This window comes from Portunus trituberculatus, chromosome 42 (genome assembly GCF_017591435.1).
Source record: "Portunus trituberculatus isolate SZX2019 chromosome 42, ASM1759143v1, whole genome shotgun sequence".
Taxonomy (NCBI): Eukaryota; Metazoa; Arthropoda; class Malacostraca; order Decapoda; family Portunidae; genus Portunus; species Portunus trituberculatus.
The window spans coordinates 28,682,788-28,702,025 of NC_059296.1; the positions used below are offsets into that span (position 1 = coordinate 28,682,788).

A 19,238-nucleotide genomic window follows, 5' to 3' on the forward strand; every position below is an offset into this window, starting at 1 on the left:
TGATAAATATTTGTGTCGGCTTGGCGCTTAATATGGCATATCGTAAAAGAAAAGTAAAACTATGAATTTTCACTCTTGACGCTGGAGTGTATAATGCTATTGAGGTTGTGCAAATAATCTTACATCTTGCTAACGATGTAAGTTTGCAAAGGTCTTTTATAGACATTGTAAACATTATTATTTTTCTTATTGCTTTAAGGATGCATGGACTGTTTTATAAGAGGAGTTATTTCTTTTCAATATTATAATAACTCTTTTGCACGTGAGGCTTTCCGTGTGTATAATGACAGCATAGTGGCGGTGCAACAAGCGAGGAGGGTTGGTTGCCTCGAGGCGCTTGTGGGAGGTGCCGTAGACCACACACCAGCTTACTCCAGCTAATGTTATGCCTGCCGGAATGTGGTTTGCTAACACATTTATTACATTAGAAAAGGAAAAATGTGAGTAATGAATTCCCAAAATAATGTGATATGAATGATTTGTACATTCGTTTTTCATGAGCGCTACTCACTACTAGGCAAATGAAGATGGATACTTACTACTTAGTGAGTGAGCAACGCCATCTAGAAGACCGGTGCACACATCCAAGAGTTATGGCACATAGGGGATACTAAAGATCTCAACCTATTAGCAACTTGTGAGATCAAGATGGTAGATCATCATCATCATCATCATTGTTGCTGTTGCTGTTGTCTCACTGTCTTTTCTTCCTTCGATGATTCAGTAAATCACAGCCATCCACCTCAAGAATTATATGATTTTTATCACCAGACTGTCAACAAGTATTACAGAAACGGTAAGGGAATAGTGGCGGATGAAATATACAGGGGAAAATATTCGTGTATTGCAGAGAGAGAGAGAGAGAGAGAGAATACAAATGACACTGGCTTTAATTCATTTTCAATCTCCAACACTTTTCCATTGGTTTTTATTCAGTAAATGTCGTCCATTTTGCTTTATGGTTCTTTATATGTGATTCACAACATTGTTTAGTATTTTGTACAATTGTTTTTTTGCTTCGAATTTCCCTCTCTAATGTAATCAGGATGCAGTCAGTTATTTTCAGTGATAGTCTAGTAACTTTTAGTTCCTGTGCACTTAGGCTCAAAGCTCTCTCTCTCTCTCTCTCTCTCTCTCTCTCTCTCTCTCTCTCTCTCTCTCTCTCTCTCTCTCTCTCTCTCTCTCTCTCTCTCTCTCTCTCTCTCTCTCTCTCTCTCTCTCTCTCTCTCTCTCTCTCTCTCTCTCTCTCTCTCTCTCTCTCTCTCTCTCTCTCTCTCTCTCTCTCTCTCTCTCTCTCTCTCTCTCTCTCTCTCTCTCTCTCTCTCTCTCTCTCTCTCTCTCTCTCTCTCTCTCTCTCTCTCTCTCTCAAGGAGTCCACATGAGGAGAAGTAAAGTCTATTGATTGAGACACTCAGGTGAGATGCTGGAGTCGTTCCAACGATTCCTGGCTGGAGTCGTTCCAACGCGTCTTTGTAATCTTCCTGGCTGGAATTGGCTCACGCTGCCTCCAGTCGTGCATTACGTCCTCTCCTTCTGCTCTCTCTCTCTCTCTCTCTCTCTCTCTCTCTCTTCTCTCTCTCTCTCTCTCTCTCTCTCTCTCAAGGAGTCCACATGAGGAGAAGTAAAAGTCTATTGATTGAGACACTCAGGTGAGATGCCGGGGATTCCTGGCTGGAGTCGTTCCAACGCGTCTTTGTAATCGTGGAATTGGCTCACGCTGCCTCCAGTCGTGCATTACGTCCTCTCCTTGCCTGCTTTAGTGTCAAGAGAACTGCGTCTCTCTCTCTCTCTCTCTCTCTCTCTCTCTCTCTCTCTCTCTCTCTCTCTCTCTCTCTCTCTCTCTCTCTCTCTCTCTCTCTCTCTCTCTCTCTCTCTCTCTCTCTCTCTCTCTCTCTCCATTCTTTCAGTTATCTCTCCTTCTTATTTTACGTTTTTTCCTTTCTTTCACTTTCTTTTATCCTTACTTTCTGTTGATTTATTTATTCATTCATCCTTCCTTCTTTCTTTTTCTTCCTTCCTTCCTTCCTTCCCTCCCTCCTTCCTTCCCTCCTTTATTTCTTACTTCATTCCTTATTTCCTTCCTTCCTTCCTTCCTTCCTTCCTTTCATCTATCCATCCTGACTGACTGACTGACCGATTTACTGACTGACACACACACACACACACACACACACACACACACACACACACACGCTTATAACATCAAAGGCTGTAAACATTATTATTGTTTCATCTTTGCTTGTTGGGTTGCAAGTATCGTTTTACTGTTACTCCAGTATTATCCCCTTTAATACTGTGTGTGTGTGTGTGTGTGTGTGTGTGTGTGTGTGTGTGTGTGTGTGTGTGTGTGTGTAGTATTTTCCAGTATCAAGCTCATATATCTTACTTTAGCTAACTTTACTTTAACTTTAGCTAAGCCTGTTGATGTTCATTTACTTCTAAACTTACGTATGTTCCCTAAGATAAAAAAAAAATGTCACCTGGTTTCACTCCTTTCATTTTCTCCTCACTCAAACCACCAAATGCCTTAACCCCTTCAGTACCATGACACGTTTCCATATTCATTTTACTTACTGTTTGGTGATCAGAATAGTGAAGACTGTGTCCATTAATTTTCTGACCTCCATAGACCCTTCCTAACGTCAATAAAATGGTCTAATCGTATACAAATCTCAAGGTAAAAATGTGCCCCAGTATTGAAGAGGTTGAAATATTAATCTCTCTTTATACTTTCTATATTGCTATACTCCTGCTATCCTGGCCTTTCCTTTCTCACTAGAATATTCACTTAATCTTCCTCCTTCGATGATCTCACACCTTTAAACTTCACTATCAAATATCCAACTCAATTTTCTCCCCTCTCTCGGTGCCTCGAGCTTAAGCTTTTATCACCTGTTGTGTATCAAGTTTCTTAAAGTTTGTCTTTTTAACGTACCGACATTTTTCTTAATCCCCAGCTTCTTTATGTGTCTTTATTTTCCGCCTCTTTTCAAGCCAAGGGGGATCACGCGCCAGTTCCTCATTTAGACTTGATTGTATAAGAGATGCTTGCCTGGTTCGTGTGATTTAAGAGAAATATTAGACAATTTTATATTTGGATCATATGATGGTGAATGACAGAACTGACTCAGGTATTCAGTTATTTAGTGCAAAGATGCTGTGGAGTTTTAGAGAAAGTGAGAAAAGTTTATATTTATTCGTATGATGTGAGATTGAACCAGACTCAGGTATCAAAGTGTTAACCCATTCAATACTGGGACACATTTTTACCTTGAGATTTGTGTACGATTAGACCACTTTATTGACATTAGGAAGAGTCTATGGAGGTCAGAAGATTAATGGCTACAGTTCTCACTATTTTAATCCCCAACATAAGTTTTTGAAGCTGTATGAAATCAAAGTGTTAACCCATTCAATACTGGGATTTATTTTTACCTTGAGATCTATGTACGATAAGACCATTTTATTGACATTAGGAAGAGTCTATGGAGGTCAGAAGATTAATAGCCACAGTTTTCACTATTTTAATCCGCAACATAAATTTCTGAAACTGTATGAAATCAAAGTTTTAGCCCTTTCAATACTGGGACACATTTTTTACTTTGAGATATGTATACGATCAGACCATTTTGTTGACATTAGGAAGGGTCTACGGAGGTCAGAAGATTAATGGCCACAGATTTCATTATTTTGATCTCACGCATAAGTTTCTGAAGCTGTATGAAATCCTCAAATAGTATGCAGAATGAATATGGAAACGCGTCGTGGTACTGGTGTTGAATTAATGTGGAGTTATAAGGGAAGATTAGATCAGTTTATGGTATGAGACGGTTATAGGTAAAGGTGTGTTATTTAGGAACTGCTACGTTTAGGTCTACTGTCTGCTTGTAGCTTTCTTAATATTCTTACGTCATTTGCAATATTGTTAGCCCTTTCACCACAGCACGACACAATAAGCAGCAGCAGAAACAACATGGGAAGTGTTTATAAGTGCCCACACTGATACTGGCGACGAAAGACAGGGTATTTTTGTCATTTGTCTCCAGTTCAAAGATTAAACGTTGCTGTAGAACAAGTAAAGATGTCCCTGAGTGATTGGTAATTAGGGAAGGGGGTACCAAGTGGTAGTTAAGAGTCACTTTTATAACAGTTTATCCGTTCCTCCAATCGCTTTCAATCATTTCATCCTAAAACCCTTCCTCTCCTTATTCTACTAACTTCACACTGTCCAGTTTTATACCAGTTTTCCTCACATATGTTTCAAAGAGTGATATTTGAATGCGTTACTGATATGCACTCTGTTTGTGGCTTCACTGTAGTAATTAGTTCAGTGTTCCTACAATTCCATCTAGCGAAAATGTATCCAGTTTGTTTCGCAGCCAGAAGCTTTCATAATTGTATGTGTGTAACAATAATAATAATAATATACGGTTTATTAATTTGGCAGTGCAACAAAAAAATTACACTGAAAATGTACAGGGGGGGGGACATTAAAACAATGAAATGCTTAACCTAACTATGGATCTAACTTAACCAAGAATTTATTTATGGCTCGCACCATAGTGGGCACCGCGCTAAGGTGGTACCGGTCAGTGCGCGGTGCTCTTAAGGGCGCCACGCGATTCTGGCGTCAGGTGGCGCGGGCAGGGGGAGGCACGTCTGGAGGTAGCAGGTGGCGGAGACGTGGATGATGCAGCAGCCCTTCCCAAAATTTTTCCAAGGCTTCCTGGTGTCTTGTGGCCAGCCTCGGCAGACTCAGGCAGGTCAGGCCGTCCTCGTAGGACCTGTAGGCAGGCCTAAGGATGACCCTGCACGCCCTCTTCTGAACCCTCTCCAGCTGTTGTCGTTGTGTGAGGTTCAGGGAGGAGGACCACGCTGGCGAGGCGTATATGAGCTTAGGGAGTATAAAGGTGAGGTACACTCCCCTCAGCTCATCTGCCGGTGCACCCAGGGACCTGAGTCGGCGCAGCATATAGATCTTGTATGAGGCTGACCTGATGATGGTGTAAACATGCTCCTTCCATGATAACTGATCGTCCACCAAGACACCTAGAAGCTTGGTGCTGCGGACCCCTGGAGGGAGTGAGGGCCCACAGATAGCTGGGGAGGGGGGACTGCTGCTGTGGAAGTACAAATGTTTTGGTGTGGTTGATGGTCATTTTGTTGTCCTCCGTCCACGTCTGTAGTTGGTTAAGAGTGGACTGAAGTGCTGAGAAGTCTGGGTTGGTGTTGTTGACGGGTACGCCCACGGTGCAGTCGTCCACATACTTCCAGCGTGTGTGTGTGTGTGTGTGTGTGTGTGTGTGTGTGTGTGTGTGTGTGTGTGTGTGTGTGTGTGTCTGTGTGTGTAGGTGTGTAGGTGTGTAGGTGGATGAGAGAATGTATGAAAGTCACCTAACGAAGCATGTAAAGTCACTAACAAACCCTATACGATAAAATAAACCCCTTTAAAAAGAGCCAAAAAAAGACTTGATATCCATAATTGACGCGACATGAAGTGAAAATGTGAAAATGAAGAGCGAGCACACTATACATTAAACGTGGTTAGTAGGAAATGCATAAATCAGCAACCGTGGCGTGGTAGTAGTGGTCAGCGTAGTTAGTCACCCTAACCAGCAGTGAAAACAGAAGCAGAAATAACGTTATTGTACTATACCTGAGAGGGAAGACTACACGGGTATGCTATTGAGGAAATTAATGTAATGAATAATGTTTGATGTTTGCTGCTCCTTTGATGTGTGTGTGTGTGTGTGTGTGTGTGTGTGTGTGTGTGTGTGTGGATATATGTGACACTAACTTATCTTACTCATGCGCCACACACACACACACACACACACACACACACACACACACACCTCCAAAGGAAATTGCTGGATATGTCATAGTTCTGTAATTGTTTAGAAAGTATTTACTGGTATGTGAAATTCCGCGGTGATTCATTATGAGCAGTTTATTGGAGAAAAGAACTGCCTGAGTGTCATGAGGTAAGAGGAGACAGGGACATCAAAGGTTTGCCTGCCAACATTATAGGAAATAATTAAGGAAGCGCTGATGTGTAATGTTTTATGTTTTCAGTTATAGTACTTCATAAAACCTTCAGGAGTGTTTAGTTTAGAAGATTAATTCCATGTGTATCAGTTGTCCCAGACTTTTGGCTAACCCTATGATTCTTTTAGGGAACTGGCAATCAAATGGGCCTTTTTTTCAATTTTTGTTGTCCTTGGCCAGCTTCCCCTCTTGCATAAAAAAAATCTTGGCAGAGGAGAGATGAGAGTTAAAAATGTGGTCGTCTCCGGTCGCTAGACAAAGTAATGGAATTTTGGAGTGTCTATATATTCCATCACGTTGCCTCTGCTGCAGGTGGGTCTGGCAAGCAAGTTGAACGTTTTGTAATGTGTCTGTGTATTACATTATGTTCTCGTGGATGGTCCTACGTCAGTTGCCGCTGAAAAATGCAATCAACATATAACTGGACTAGACACTCAAGATTCAAGAGTTCGAGAGAGTCGGTGACACAACGGAATGGTTCAAAGATTGCAGAAACGAGGAAGCGTACACAGTTACCCACTGCTGACGTGCGCATCCCTTCTCACCCTCACCAGCAGGTAATGAACACGAGGAATGGTGACTCAGGTAATGAATACGAGGAGTGGTGACTCAGGGTGTATTGGTATCAAGCATACAAAACACTGAGCTCCACCAGCACCACGACATGCGAGGGGACCGTGAGTGGCCTCCTCGGGGTGCTTTGTGCCTCTCTGGTGTTTACAGGGTTTCGCGTTGCTTTACATTGACCATATATACTGTCTACTAACGATACAATGCATTTCTCCTTTGATAATTAAAACATTAACAAGAGGAAAAGGCAGAACGTAGCCGCCATCAAGGAACCCTTAGAGTTATCGCCTTCCAGTCACCTCAACTGTCTTCTACTTACTACGTAACCGTTCACTTAATACTGATAATATCATAGTGTTCAGAGTATCTCCTTGTTACTTAAAAACAAGTAACAAGGTGGTCATGAGTGTCCTGATTAACATAAATTTGAGTAACAGACAGTAGTGGTGTTCCTTCATGGTATAAACGTAAATGCTGTGGTGGAGTGGCGGGGCTTTTAGTGTTCTCCAGCGATGACTTAGTACTCGTCACCCTCGATCTCGCCATCACCATCGGCAGAGTCCACGCCCACCTCCTCGTAGTCCTTCTCCAGAGCTGCCAGATCCTCTCGGGCCTCAGAGAACTCGCCTTCCTCCATACCCTCGCCAACGTACCTGTGAAGAAAGGATATTATTTAAGACGGAACAAGAATAATTTGACGCATGTCTACTTGTTACTTCTGACAATGGACGGAAGAAAGAGACGAAGCAGACTGATGATATGAAAGTACTCCTTATGATCAGAGAGAGAGAGAGAGAGTAGGAAGAGGAGGGAAGGTGCTCTGAATGTAGAACAGATCTAAGACAGAGAGCCTTGCAGAGAACATGAAAAATCCAGAAAGAAGAATGAAGAAGAGAATTTTATGGTGGCACACTTTTATCCCGGTGTGTGACGGTGTGCGACCCGAGGCACTCACTACCCACCAGTGCACGAAGGCCCGCTTGGCGTACATCAGGTCAAACTTATGGTCGAGGCGAGCCCAGGCCTCGGCAATGGCGGTGGTGTTGGACAACATGCACACGGCGCGAGACACCTTGGCCAGGTCGCCGCCCGGCACGATGGTGGGCGGCTGGTAGTTGATGCCCACCTGTAACACAGAAACTGCGTCAAAGACCTTCCCGAAATCCACCAGCATTTGTTTCACATTAGCGTGTTTTTCTTACTTTCCTTTTCTTCATTTACTTTTATATATTAGCCATTTCGAGTGAACATACTCTCGCTAGTGTTAACCAAACTGATTTTCTAAAGGTCAATTAATGATATTGTGTAATAACTTAATATACAATAGTATTTTGGTGATATTCAACAAATTGAGGAAAATAATAAGTATTATTAATCAACTTTACATGCAATTCAGATATAGATCAACATTACGAGTACCAAGCAAACAAGAATAAAGAGAGCAAAAGAGGAAGTCTTGTGTTTGAGTGTAAGGATTCCATATGTGTTGATAATGTAACGGTGAAAGAGAATATCTTACCTTGAAGCCTGTGGGGCACCAGTCCACGAACTGGATGGTCCTCTTGGTCTTAATGGTAGCGATGGCTGCGTTCACGTCCTTGGGCACCACGTCGCCTCGGTACAGCAGACAGCAGGCCATGTACTTGCCGTGGCGCGGGTCACACTTCACCATCTGCCGTGCACAACAGCCTCGCCATTAGAAATGCATTAAGGCAGAAGACTGTTTATTGTACTGAACACTATCTTGCTCCATTATTAACACTGCAAAGTGTAACAATGGTTCTCAAAATTGTCAAGACTTGCAGGTGTGTCTCCTCATGCGTAATGGAATAGTCTGGAGTTAATTTCAGGAGACACTATTCACAACAAAGGTGCCGAGCGAATAGTTACAACATTTCAGTACTCGTGGATTTACTTTTCTTTTTATAACAATCAAGAGTCACTCAGATTAATAACACAATGTCAGTGTTATTAGCAGAAGGATCAATTAACATTTCACACGATCATTAACAGAATAATTTACAGTTGTCTTAGCCTGTTCCTATAATGCAAGGTGTGTGTCTGTACAAGGCGGCGCTCCCTCCCTTCCCTCACCTGGTTGGCTGGCTCGAAGCAGGCGTTGGTGATTTCGGAGACTGAGAGCTGTTCGTGGTAGGCCTTCTCGGCGGAGATGACGGGCGCGTAGGTCACCAATGGGAAATGGATGCGAGGGTAAGGCACCAGGTTGGTCTGGAACTCCGTCAGGTCCACGTTGAGAGCTCCGTCAAATCTGAGAAAGAACGGGACAGTTGTACTCGTTTCTCATGCATGCGAGAAGGGGGGACAAACAAATGGAGTTAATGATATAAGTGAAAAAAGAAGAGAGGGATTTGTTTTAGTGATATAAGTGAAAAAAAGAGAGAGAAGTACAAAAAAGGCCAACATCATGAAATCTCATCGACAAGGTGAATACGTCTAGCGTATCAACCAGAATTTATAAACAACAGCTCGTATACTCTCAATATTGAAGTTAGTAATTAGTAAAGAAAATAGAAATGTGGTCACCAACAATCTTTTCTTCTATCACTTTCCTTAATTTTCTTATCTTTTATCTTCTGTCCCCAAACTCTTCAGTCCTCACCATCTAACTATCTCTTTAACCCCTTGAATACCATGACGCGTTTCCATATTCATTCTGCTTACTATTCGATCATTTTATACAACTTCAGAAACTTATTTGGAGGATTAGAATAGTGAAGAATGTGGTCATTAATCGTCTGACCTCCATAGAGCCTTCCTAATGTCAATAAAATGGTCTAATCATACCAAAATCTCAATACAGGTATCCCTGTATTGAAGAAGTTACGTTCAGTTCAGTTCAGAAAGTACACTACAATTTCATCCATCACATTTCACATCACACAGTTCATAATTCTACTCACAGCTTTCATATATCAGTAATTTACCATTGATCTATTTGTCTATCTATCTACACACCAGGCCTGCAATCTTTTTTCTTTATCTTCTGGCCTATAGCGCCTCTAGATAACTTGAAGAGCATTCGAAGCGCTGTTAAGCTTCAACCCGTTAGTGGCACAGGCAATTTTATATATAGTGGTATCCATATTAGGGCCCATATCACCACCCAAGCGCATCACACACCCACAGAACCGGTAGCCTAAACAAACCATCAGGCAATTTTAATTATAGTGGTACCCATATTAGGCCCCATATCACCACCCAAGCGCATCACACACCCACACAAGGGGCAGCCTAGACAAACCATCACACACTCATACACACACCATTCACACTCTTAGCTCTGTCAGTCCCTGGTGGAAAAGGATCCCCAATGATAGTGAGATGAAATTGGCCCAGTGCTGTTACTCTCCATACGGTATATCTTGCTCGTAAAGATGGCTCAAAGGGGGAATCAGTACTGAGTCAACAGCCTCTCTTATTTGGTTTTCGTTAGATATTCCTTTCATCCACGCCTGGAATCCGGGAATCCAGTAATGAGGATTATATATCATCTTTACCGTTCACAGCTGCTCTCTCTCTCTCTCTCTCTCTCTCTCTCTCTCTCTCTCTCTCTCTCTCTCTCTCTCTCTCTCTCTCTCTCTCTCTCTCTCTCTCTCTCTCTCTCTCTCTCTCTCTCTCTCTCTCTCTCTCTCTCTCTCTCTCTCTCTCTCTCTCACACACACACACACACACACACACACACACACACACACACACACACACACACACACACACACACACTCACTCACATTAATTGCCTGTTTCTCTTTCTCGTCGACAATTTGCTCCATTCGGAAAAAGAAAAATGACGTTTGTTTGTAATCTGTCATAGTTCTTTTCTCTACGTGTTGCTCTTCTAATTTCAGTAAGATTTAACATATTTTTTTCTCTATCTTTTTTATGGACGGCGTTGTAATTACTTACGTCTGTGATTTGTAAATAACTCCTTTTTTTCCTTCATCTGATTCTAATTTGTATGTGTGTGTGTGTGTGTGTGTGTGTGTGTGTGTGTGTGTGTGTGTGTGTGTGTGTGTGTCTTAGACTTTTGTTCTGCCACTGTATTCAACCCGGAAACTTTTTTTTTTTCCTGAAGTTCGTTTCTCCTACATAAATAAAAATTGTCTCCACTTTGAATCGATTTCTTTAACCAAAACTGTTATTTCCTTCTTGTCATTGTTATTGCCTCGCGTTTTCACTTCCTTTGGTACTTTATTCTTTGATAGTTTGTTTCGTCTACATAAATATAAACTGTCTTCACTTTAGATCGCTTTCTTTAACCAAAACTGTTATCTCCTTCTAGTTAATGTTCTTTCTCCGATCTTTCACTGCCCATGGTACTTAATTCTTTGACATTCTATGCTATTCGATACCAGTGATTTTTTTTCTCTCTAAACCTGAGTGTGCACTTACTATTTTCTCGTATACTGTCATTGTCTGTTCCTCCTAATCCATACTCTTCTGTGCACAATTATCATCACTACTGCGTACATTTACTGCCTAAGTGAATTGCAGTCAAGCGTTTAGTCCATCATGTTGCGGGACTAATTATTTCCAGGAACATGATCCCCGGCAGCTTTGCTTGATGTAATTACCCCTGTCTCTCCTTCGCCAGCTGTGATTGCCAGTGCGTTGTAACACGGTCTGGGGTCAATGTCCAGGCTGTCACAATGCTTAGGTGTTCAGGTTAATGATATTCCTCTCGTTCTATTGGAGCACTTTGTTGTTTTGTGTTGTCCTGGTGTTACTTTGTGTTGTTTTGGTGTTGTTTTGTGTTGTCTTAATGTTGTTTTGTGTTGTCTTGGTGTTGCCTTTCTGTGTTGTCTTGGTGTTGCCTTTCTGTGTTGTCCTGGTGTTGCCTTTCTGTGTTGTCCTGGTGTTGTCTTTGGTGTTCGTGTTGTTGTCAGTGTATCACTTGAACTGGTACTAGAAAAATAGAGTTGGGTGAATGTTATTATGATTTGTCTGGTTTCATCTTGAGCGTCACATGTTATATTATAGACATGTCACTCACAATTGTCAATCTGCGTCCATTATGTTACGGGCAGCCTACACAGATGAGCGCAGTGAACTTGATGAGGACGCTGGTAATGTGATGAATTGTTTTAAAACCCAACTGCCTCTTACATAACCTTTGAATAATCCATCGGCCAAATTAGAAAATGTAGCTGTCCTTGCATTTTATGATTCTAAATTGGAAGCTGTTAATATTTATAAAAGTCAAATTAACCCCTTCAATATTGGGACACATTTTTTCTTTGAGATTTGCGTACGATTAGACCATTTTACTGACATTAGGAAGGGTCTATGGAGGTCAGAAGATTAATGGCCACAGTCCTCACTATTTTAATCTCCCACATGAGTTTCTGAAGCTGCATAAAATTACCAAATAGCAAGCAGAATGAATACTAAAACGCGTCATGGTAGCGAAGGGTTAATCCACACATTTATTTCCATCACCATTTATCATCATCGCAGTGTCACTCATAGATCGCTACTGAGGCTCATCGTCCAAGCTTTCATATTATTCAGGTGTTCAAGGGAATAGTAATTACCTGAGGGAGGCGGTGATGGAGGACACGATCTGGCCGATGAGTCTGTTGAGGTTGGTGTAGGAGGGGCGCTCGATGTCCAGGTTCCTGCGGCAGATGTCGTAGATGGCTTCGTTGTCCACCATGAAGGCGCAGTCGGAGTGCTCGAGGGTGGTGTGAGTGGTGAGGATGGAGTTGTAGGGCTCCACCACAGCGGTCGCCACCTGAGGGAAGGACGGCATGTCAATAGGGCGGCCGTTTCTCAGTAAATGCCATCCCAGTAAATTTCACCCACGAAAATTCTCCCTTGAAAATTTTACACACAATATTTTTCCAGTGATAAATTCTCTCTCTACGTAATCTAGTTTGGCAAAGAAGGAATTATTTTGGGGAGGAAATTGGTGGAGTGTTGGTGCGGAGATATACCTACGGGGACATGTATAAGCCACAGTCTCTTCAGAAGTTATTGTCTCAGTTGAGGCAAACTTATTTATTTCCTGCACTAAGAGCTGCACCACAATATCACTTTGAGAGAAACGCAATACTCCTTTGTGATCTAAATTAAAATATATCACACTGTTTTGTTTGTAAGGTGACTGTCTTCCTTCGTGAAAGAGTTTAGATTAACGACAATATCTCAAGTGTTCAACGACGAACTTAAAAGAAAAAAACTTTATTACACTGTCTTTTGTTCAACACTGTGGACTGTGCACATGATGAAAACACGAGGAACTTAATGCTTCTCTGTCACTTGATTAGCTCAAAACATATCTTACCTTATATTGAGTGTATCACTTGAAGCTGTTTTAATTAAGAACATTCTAATTTTCTTTAAACATTATGTAAAAGCAAAGCATCTGTTGAGTATGAGAGAAATTGAATACGTTGCCACTTCATTAAATCACAACCTGCTATTAAGCTGTGTCGTGTCAATCTCTTTTAACTCCCTCTCTTCCTCTCCCGTCTCCCTTGAATTACGTATTTCTTTGTGCTTCTTAAAGACATACATTTAATACTATAAGAAATAATTTTCCTTTCCTTTGTTTCTTAATCAGATCATTACAGAAGTGCATTGTAAGATTTTCTCGTCTGTATCCTTTAAAACCACCAGCTGCACGATTCCTCTCTCTCTCTCTCTCTCTCTCTCTCTCTCTCTCTCTCTCTCTCTCTCTCTCTCTCTCTCTCTCTCTCTCTCTCTCTCTCTCTCTCTTTCTCTCTCTCTCTCTCTATGATCTGGCCTGCGGCGGCATATGACCTCGCTCTAGCGGTGCGCCAATATGATCAGTCAGTCAATCTCCTTCCCCTGACCTGCGGCGCCGGATACACGGAGAACTCCAGCTTGCTCTTCTTGCCGTAGTCCACCGAGAGGCGCTCCATCAGCAGGGAAGTGAAGCCAGACCCGGTGCCGCCGCCGAAGGAGTGGAAGATGAGGAAGCCCTGTGGAGGAAAAAGAGCTTTAGGGAACATGAAGGTGTGTAAATGACAGACGCACTTGAGCACATATTACCAAGCTCACCATTACTTGAACAGAAATTGTCACTTGGAGGTCAGACTACTTAATTCCTGCAGCTTCCCTTATTCTCTCATGTTTTTAACCTTGTCTCGTAGAAAATTAAAGCATAGGAAGCCAGAGGAGGGATTGATATGATACGCCACATCACTATTTTCAAAAGGCTCTATTTCAAATGACGAGGGTTTTTCAGAGGGTTTTTTTTATGGTTCTAGTGACAGCTTAACAAAATTTCTATATTGTAAATAGAAAAAAAAACACCCTTGAGAACCCAATCTGTCATCTCAGTAGCCTTTGAAAGTAGTCATGGGTGAGAAAACAAAGCATTTCTGAACACCGTCCATGGAGACCGTGAATGGAGAGGAAAAGATTTACTAGATAGTCTGACCCATAGTACAACAAGCCTTCAAGGAGAGTCAGCTGTCCCGCCATTCAGTGCCTGCCACAATACTGAGGGCGAGCACCAGACGGGGAGGAGGAGGAGGAGGAGGAGGAGGAGGAGGAGGAGGAATTAAGACTCTTGAGCGACTTTTTACCACAAGGTCACGTCACGCCCGCTGAGCCAAGTTAGATGATGCTTGGGGAACTCACTGTAGTAGTTGGCTCACGTAAAAGATGTACTGAACGTTTTACTGACTCTACTCATGTTTTAGAGATTAGAAACCCTTTTTGGGAGTGTTTGGTTAAGTAAAATGTATATGCACATAATTCTCTCTCTCTCTCTCTCTCTCTCTCTCTCTCTCTCTCTCTCTCTCTCTCTCTCTCTCTCTCTCTCTCTCTCTCTCTCTCTCTCTCTCTCTCTCTCTCTCTCTCTCTCTCTCTCTCTCTCTCTCTCTGTGTGTGTGTGTGTGTGTGTGTGTGTGTGTGTGTGTGTATGTGAGTGTGTACATATTTTGAAGTATGGATAGGAATTGAAGTTGCTAAGCCAAGTTAGGTCGAGGAATAAGACTGAAGGAGCACACACATCAACATTTGCATAGTCACGTGTATATGTGTATGTGTGTGCGTACCTGGAGACCAGTGCACATGTCGGCAATTTTACGGAGCCGGTCAAGCACGAGGTCCACAATTTCCTTCCCGATGGTGTAGTGGCCGCGTGCATAGTTGTTGGCGGCGTCCTCCTTGCCGGTGATGAGCTGCTCAGGGTGGAACAGCTGTCGGTATGTGCCCGCCCGAACCTCGTCTGTGGAGGGAGTAAAGGAGGTGAGGCGTCTGTTGGGTAGCGGACCATAATATTCTAAAACATTTTTGCACCTGAATTTCACTATTTTCAGAAGGCTCTAGTTGAAGTGACACTGGTTTTGAATAATGTTTTTCATGGTTTTAGAGAGAAATTAACAACAATTTTACATTATCAACAGGAGAAACACTATTGAGAACCCGCTGACTCATCTTTGTGGCCTCTTAAAATACATAGTCGTGGTGAGAGAGTAGAGAGAAAGAGAGAAATAGAAAGAGAGATAGAGTGAGGAGGAAGGAGAGAGAGAGAGAAGGCAGGGGAGAGCCAAATGCAGGAGGCGAGACAGAGACGCTGCTGAGAAACACAAAGGAACACATAGGAGGAGCAAATAGTGTTATATATCTATTGGCTCTTACGAAGCTGTTTTTGACAAGTTCGTGGAAGGAAGGAGGTTACACGCAGCGGGAAGTGAGAGGGTGGAGAGGAGGCATAAAAAGGAAAGGAAAAGTGAAGGAACGAAATGCAGGAAGTGGGGGAGAATGAAGACAGAGATGGTAGAGATCAAGGGTAAACGAAATTAAAGATATGAGACAGACGGGGAAAGGGAAATATTTGAGATGAGAGAAGAGTATAGAGAGATGAAGGGGGGATGAAAGAGAGAGGAAGTGACAAGGAGATGAGACATGGGATACACAAGAGTGAAAGGAGTAAGTGATAACAGAGGTGAAGAGGGAAGGCAGGTGGAGAGGAGAGCAGAACAAGGAAGAGTAAGAGAGAGAGAGAGAGAGAGAGAGAGAGAGAGAGAGAGAGAGAGAGAGAGAGAGAGAGAGAGAGAGAGAGAGAGTTAAGAAAAACATAGGAAATGCTTGAGAAAGGAGGGTAAAGAAAGAAAAGAGAGGGGGGAGAGAGAGAGAGATAAACAAAGACATGAGGCAAGAGGAGAAAGAGAGAGAGAGAGAGAGAGAGAGAGAGAGAGAGAGAGAGAGAGAGAGAGAGAGAGAGAGAGAGAGAGAGAGGAAAAGGAAAGGAAGGAGGAGTGAGTAATAGGAATGATAGAGAAGAGAGATATGAAGCGGAAGGCGGGAAGAGAGGAAATGGGAAAGGAGGGAGGCACTGAGGAGAGAAAAAACGAAAAAGATGATAACGGTGGAAAAAAAAAAAAAGGCAGATGGAAAGATAAGTGTAATTACCAGAGAGAGAGAGAGAGAGAGAGAGAGAGAGAGAGAGAGAGAGAGAGAGAGAGAGAGAGAGAGAGATTACGTATATTCCTTCATTACATCCTCGATAAAACAAACCACACAGCACTAAGCAACACTTTATTCTCGCTGATCAGGACCACAACCGGCTGAGTCACGCGGGGCTTCGCGGAAAATCCCGTTTGTTATTGCACCTCAAACTTGGCGGCCAAACTTTAAGCGGTGGTCGTGAAGGGTTTACAGTAAGACCTCAAGGTAACCATTCACTCTGCCTACTCGTCTCGCGGGAGAGAAGGAGAAAGAGAGAGGGAGAAGGAGGAGTAAGGAAGGAGGGAACGGCACAGGCGGACATAATTACTTGAATGTGACCGGTGGAAGGGTGGAGGAGGCATAATAGAGGATGGATTTAGACTAACGGCCATTAGAATGCACTCCCTTCACGGACTTACCTACTACGGACGGCTCTAAGTCCACGAACACAGCCCTTGGTACGTGTTTGCCGGAGGAAGTCTCGCTGAAGAAAGTGTTGAAGGAGTCGTCCCCGCCACCAATGGTCTTATCTGAGGGCATCTGACCGTCGGGCTGGATGCCGTGTTCCAAGCAGTACAGCTCCCAGCAGGCGTTGCCCATCTGCACGCCCGCTTGGCCGATGTGCACGCTGATACACTCACGCTGCGGAGACAGGTGTGGGTTAGACTAGACAGTTATGTGAGCGTGATGCTGCACACGTAGATCTGAGCAGCCTGTTTGAAGTTACCTATAGACATGCATAGCTCCACTTCACTGCGCCGGGACACAAGTATACCAATGATAGGAAATTAAGTTTTATTAGGAACGGAAGTCTAGTAATAGTAGTAGTAGTGGTAGTAGCACTAGTAGTAGTGGTAGTAGTAGTAGTAGTAGTAGTAGTAGTAGTAGTAGTTGTAGTAGTAGTAGTAGTTGTAGTAGTAGTGGTGCTTATGAAGAGTTTAATCCCTTCAGTACTATGCCGTGTTTTCATATTAATTCTGGCTACTATTTGGCGATTTTCTACGGCCTCAGAAACCTATATAGGGATTGAAAATAGTAAAGACTCTGGCCATTAAGCTTTGTACCTCCATAAATCGTCTAATCATACCCAAAAAATCATGGTAAAATGCGTCTCAGTATTGAAGAGGTTAAGAATCATATAAGTGCTTCAATTCATAATAATGATAATAATAATAATAATAATAATAATAATAATAATAATAATAATAATAGTAATAGTAATGGTGTTGATAAGTTTTCAGTGAGGTAAGTGGTGAGATGCAGACTGTTTGTTTGTTTTATTCATTCCGCACGTTGTCGACTTCGGGCAGAAAAGTGCAGCTATTTATTCTCCTCCTCCTCCTCCTCCTCCTCCTCCTCCTCCTCCTCCTCCTCCTCCTTTTCCTCCTCCTCCTCCTCCTCCTCCTCCTCTTCCTCGGACTTCCTCCTTTACGTCCTCCTCAGTAACCAGTAATTCCTTCCTCTGGCCCCCAAACACACACACACACACACACACACACACACACACACACACACACACACACACACACACACACACACACACACACACACACACACGGCCCAACGCTCAGGCTTACAAGGGGGCGCACACACACACGCACACACTCACACACAGTTGCAGGTGTACTCTACCTGTCCGTTCTGCTGGCGCGGCTCCTTATGTGAAATGAGACGTGTTGTTTATTTCTCCTCGCCAAACATAGGGGGACCAGGGCACAAAGCATTCCGTTTCGGTTATATATGCTCGTCCATGTAACTAAACAGCCTTGAAGTTTATAACAGGTATATGTACATCATTTCTGGATTAACCTCTTCAGTACCAGGACACGTTTCCATATTCATTGTGGTTATTATTTGGTGATTTCATACAGCTTCAGAATCTCATGTGGGGGGATTAAAACAGTGAGGACTCTGGCTATGAATCTTCTGCCGTCCATAGACCCTTCCGAATGTCAATAAAAGGGTCTAATTGTACACAAATCTCAAGGTAAAAATGTGTCCCAGTATTGAAGGGGGTTAATCGTGTGTTTGCTCCCTTAGTTGCTTCTCGTGTCCCCAAGCCCTCCAGCCTGCGCGCCCATGATTCACTCCGCCAGTAGAATAACATTAAAGTTTATAACATAAGCATAATATCTACATGAATCTTAATATTTTTTTCCCCTTTTTCTTCCTGTCTCTCGCGTCCCCAAAGTCCCCAGCGGTCCGACAGCTGGTGACTGAACTAAACACACGCGGACTCCCAGCGCGGCGACAGGAAAAAGAAAAAAAATATACAACCAAGCTATTCGCCTCAAGCACCAGCAGCGAGTCACCGGCTGTTACACAACGACCGGCAGCCTTGAAAACTCGTTGCCGGCTGCTGCTGACGAAGGCACGGGCGTCACTACTTGCTGAAGAGCCGCTAAATGCCTCTTATTGTTATTATTATTATCATTACTATTATTATTACTGCTAGCCACATGAGGAGAGGTGAACCACACAAACCCACATGCCTTTCCGCTCCGTCAGACAACAGCAGGGCGGGTTCTCCTCAGTAGGGAACCTCAGACGGACGCAGGGAGGAAGAATAAAAGGAAATCAGGAATGTGGTGCGTGCGACGAGAGAGAGAGAGAGAGAGAGAGAGAGAGAGAGAGAGAGAGAGAGAGAGCAGGGCGGGGCGGGAGACGAAGGAAGGAGAGAGAGGAGTGACCGAGACAGGGAAAGACGACGGAAGGTGGAGTGGAGTCGAGTTGGGTGGTAGAGAGGGAGGGATGGTGGGGAGGGAAGGAGAGAGGAAAGAAGGCAGGAAGGAAGGAAGGAAAGAACATCGACGACGGGGAGGAATGACCGGCGAGGCTCAGGAGGAGTGAACTAATATAATACGACACGGGGAGGATGAACACAGGTACACAGATTGATGGAAAATGTAATAGATCTGTACGTAGATAGGGTGATATATAGATGGCTACGTAAATGAATAATAAACAGGTGTATAGATAGATAGATAAGCAGGAAAATACATAGATAGGTGAATAGACAGATTGATATAGAGATGGCTACATAAATAAATAATAAACAGGTGTAAAGATAGATAGATAAGCAAGTGAATACAAAGATAGATGAAGAGATAGATTGATACAAAGATGGCTACATAAATACATAATAAATAGACGTATAGACAGATAGATGAGCACAT

General features: G+C 43.0%; 1 protein-coding gene across 1 annotated transcript in view; it reads right to left on the bottom strand.

Moving 5' to 3' along the window:
• Positions 1 to 6,650: 6,650 nt before the first annotated feature.
• The window catches only part of LOC123517578 (tubulin alpha-1 chain-like), a 29,391-nt gene continuing 16,803 nt past the window's right edge, over positions 6,651 to 19,238 (bottom strand). Inside the window, exons 2-9 of the mRNA XM_045277834.1 lie at positions 16,482 to 16,704; positions 14,667 to 14,839; positions 13,455 to 13,583; positions 12,171 to 12,370; positions 8,713 to 8,887; positions 8,138 to 8,290; positions 7,581 to 7,744; positions 6,651 to 7,271 (exon numbers count right to left, since the gene is read on the bottom strand). Of these exons, the coding sequence (XP_045133769.1) occupies positions 7,136 to 7,271; positions 7,581 to 7,744; positions 8,138 to 8,290; positions 8,713 to 8,887; positions 12,171 to 12,370; positions 13,455 to 13,583; positions 14,667 to 14,839; positions 16,482 to 16,704 (1,353 nt within the window). The 3' untranslated portion in view covers positions 6,651 to 7,135. The remainder of the gene's footprint in view (positions 7,272 to 7,580; positions 7,745 to 8,137; positions 8,291 to 8,712; positions 8,888 to 12,170; positions 12,371 to 13,454; positions 13,584 to 14,666; positions 14,840 to 16,481; positions 16,705 to 19,238) is intronic.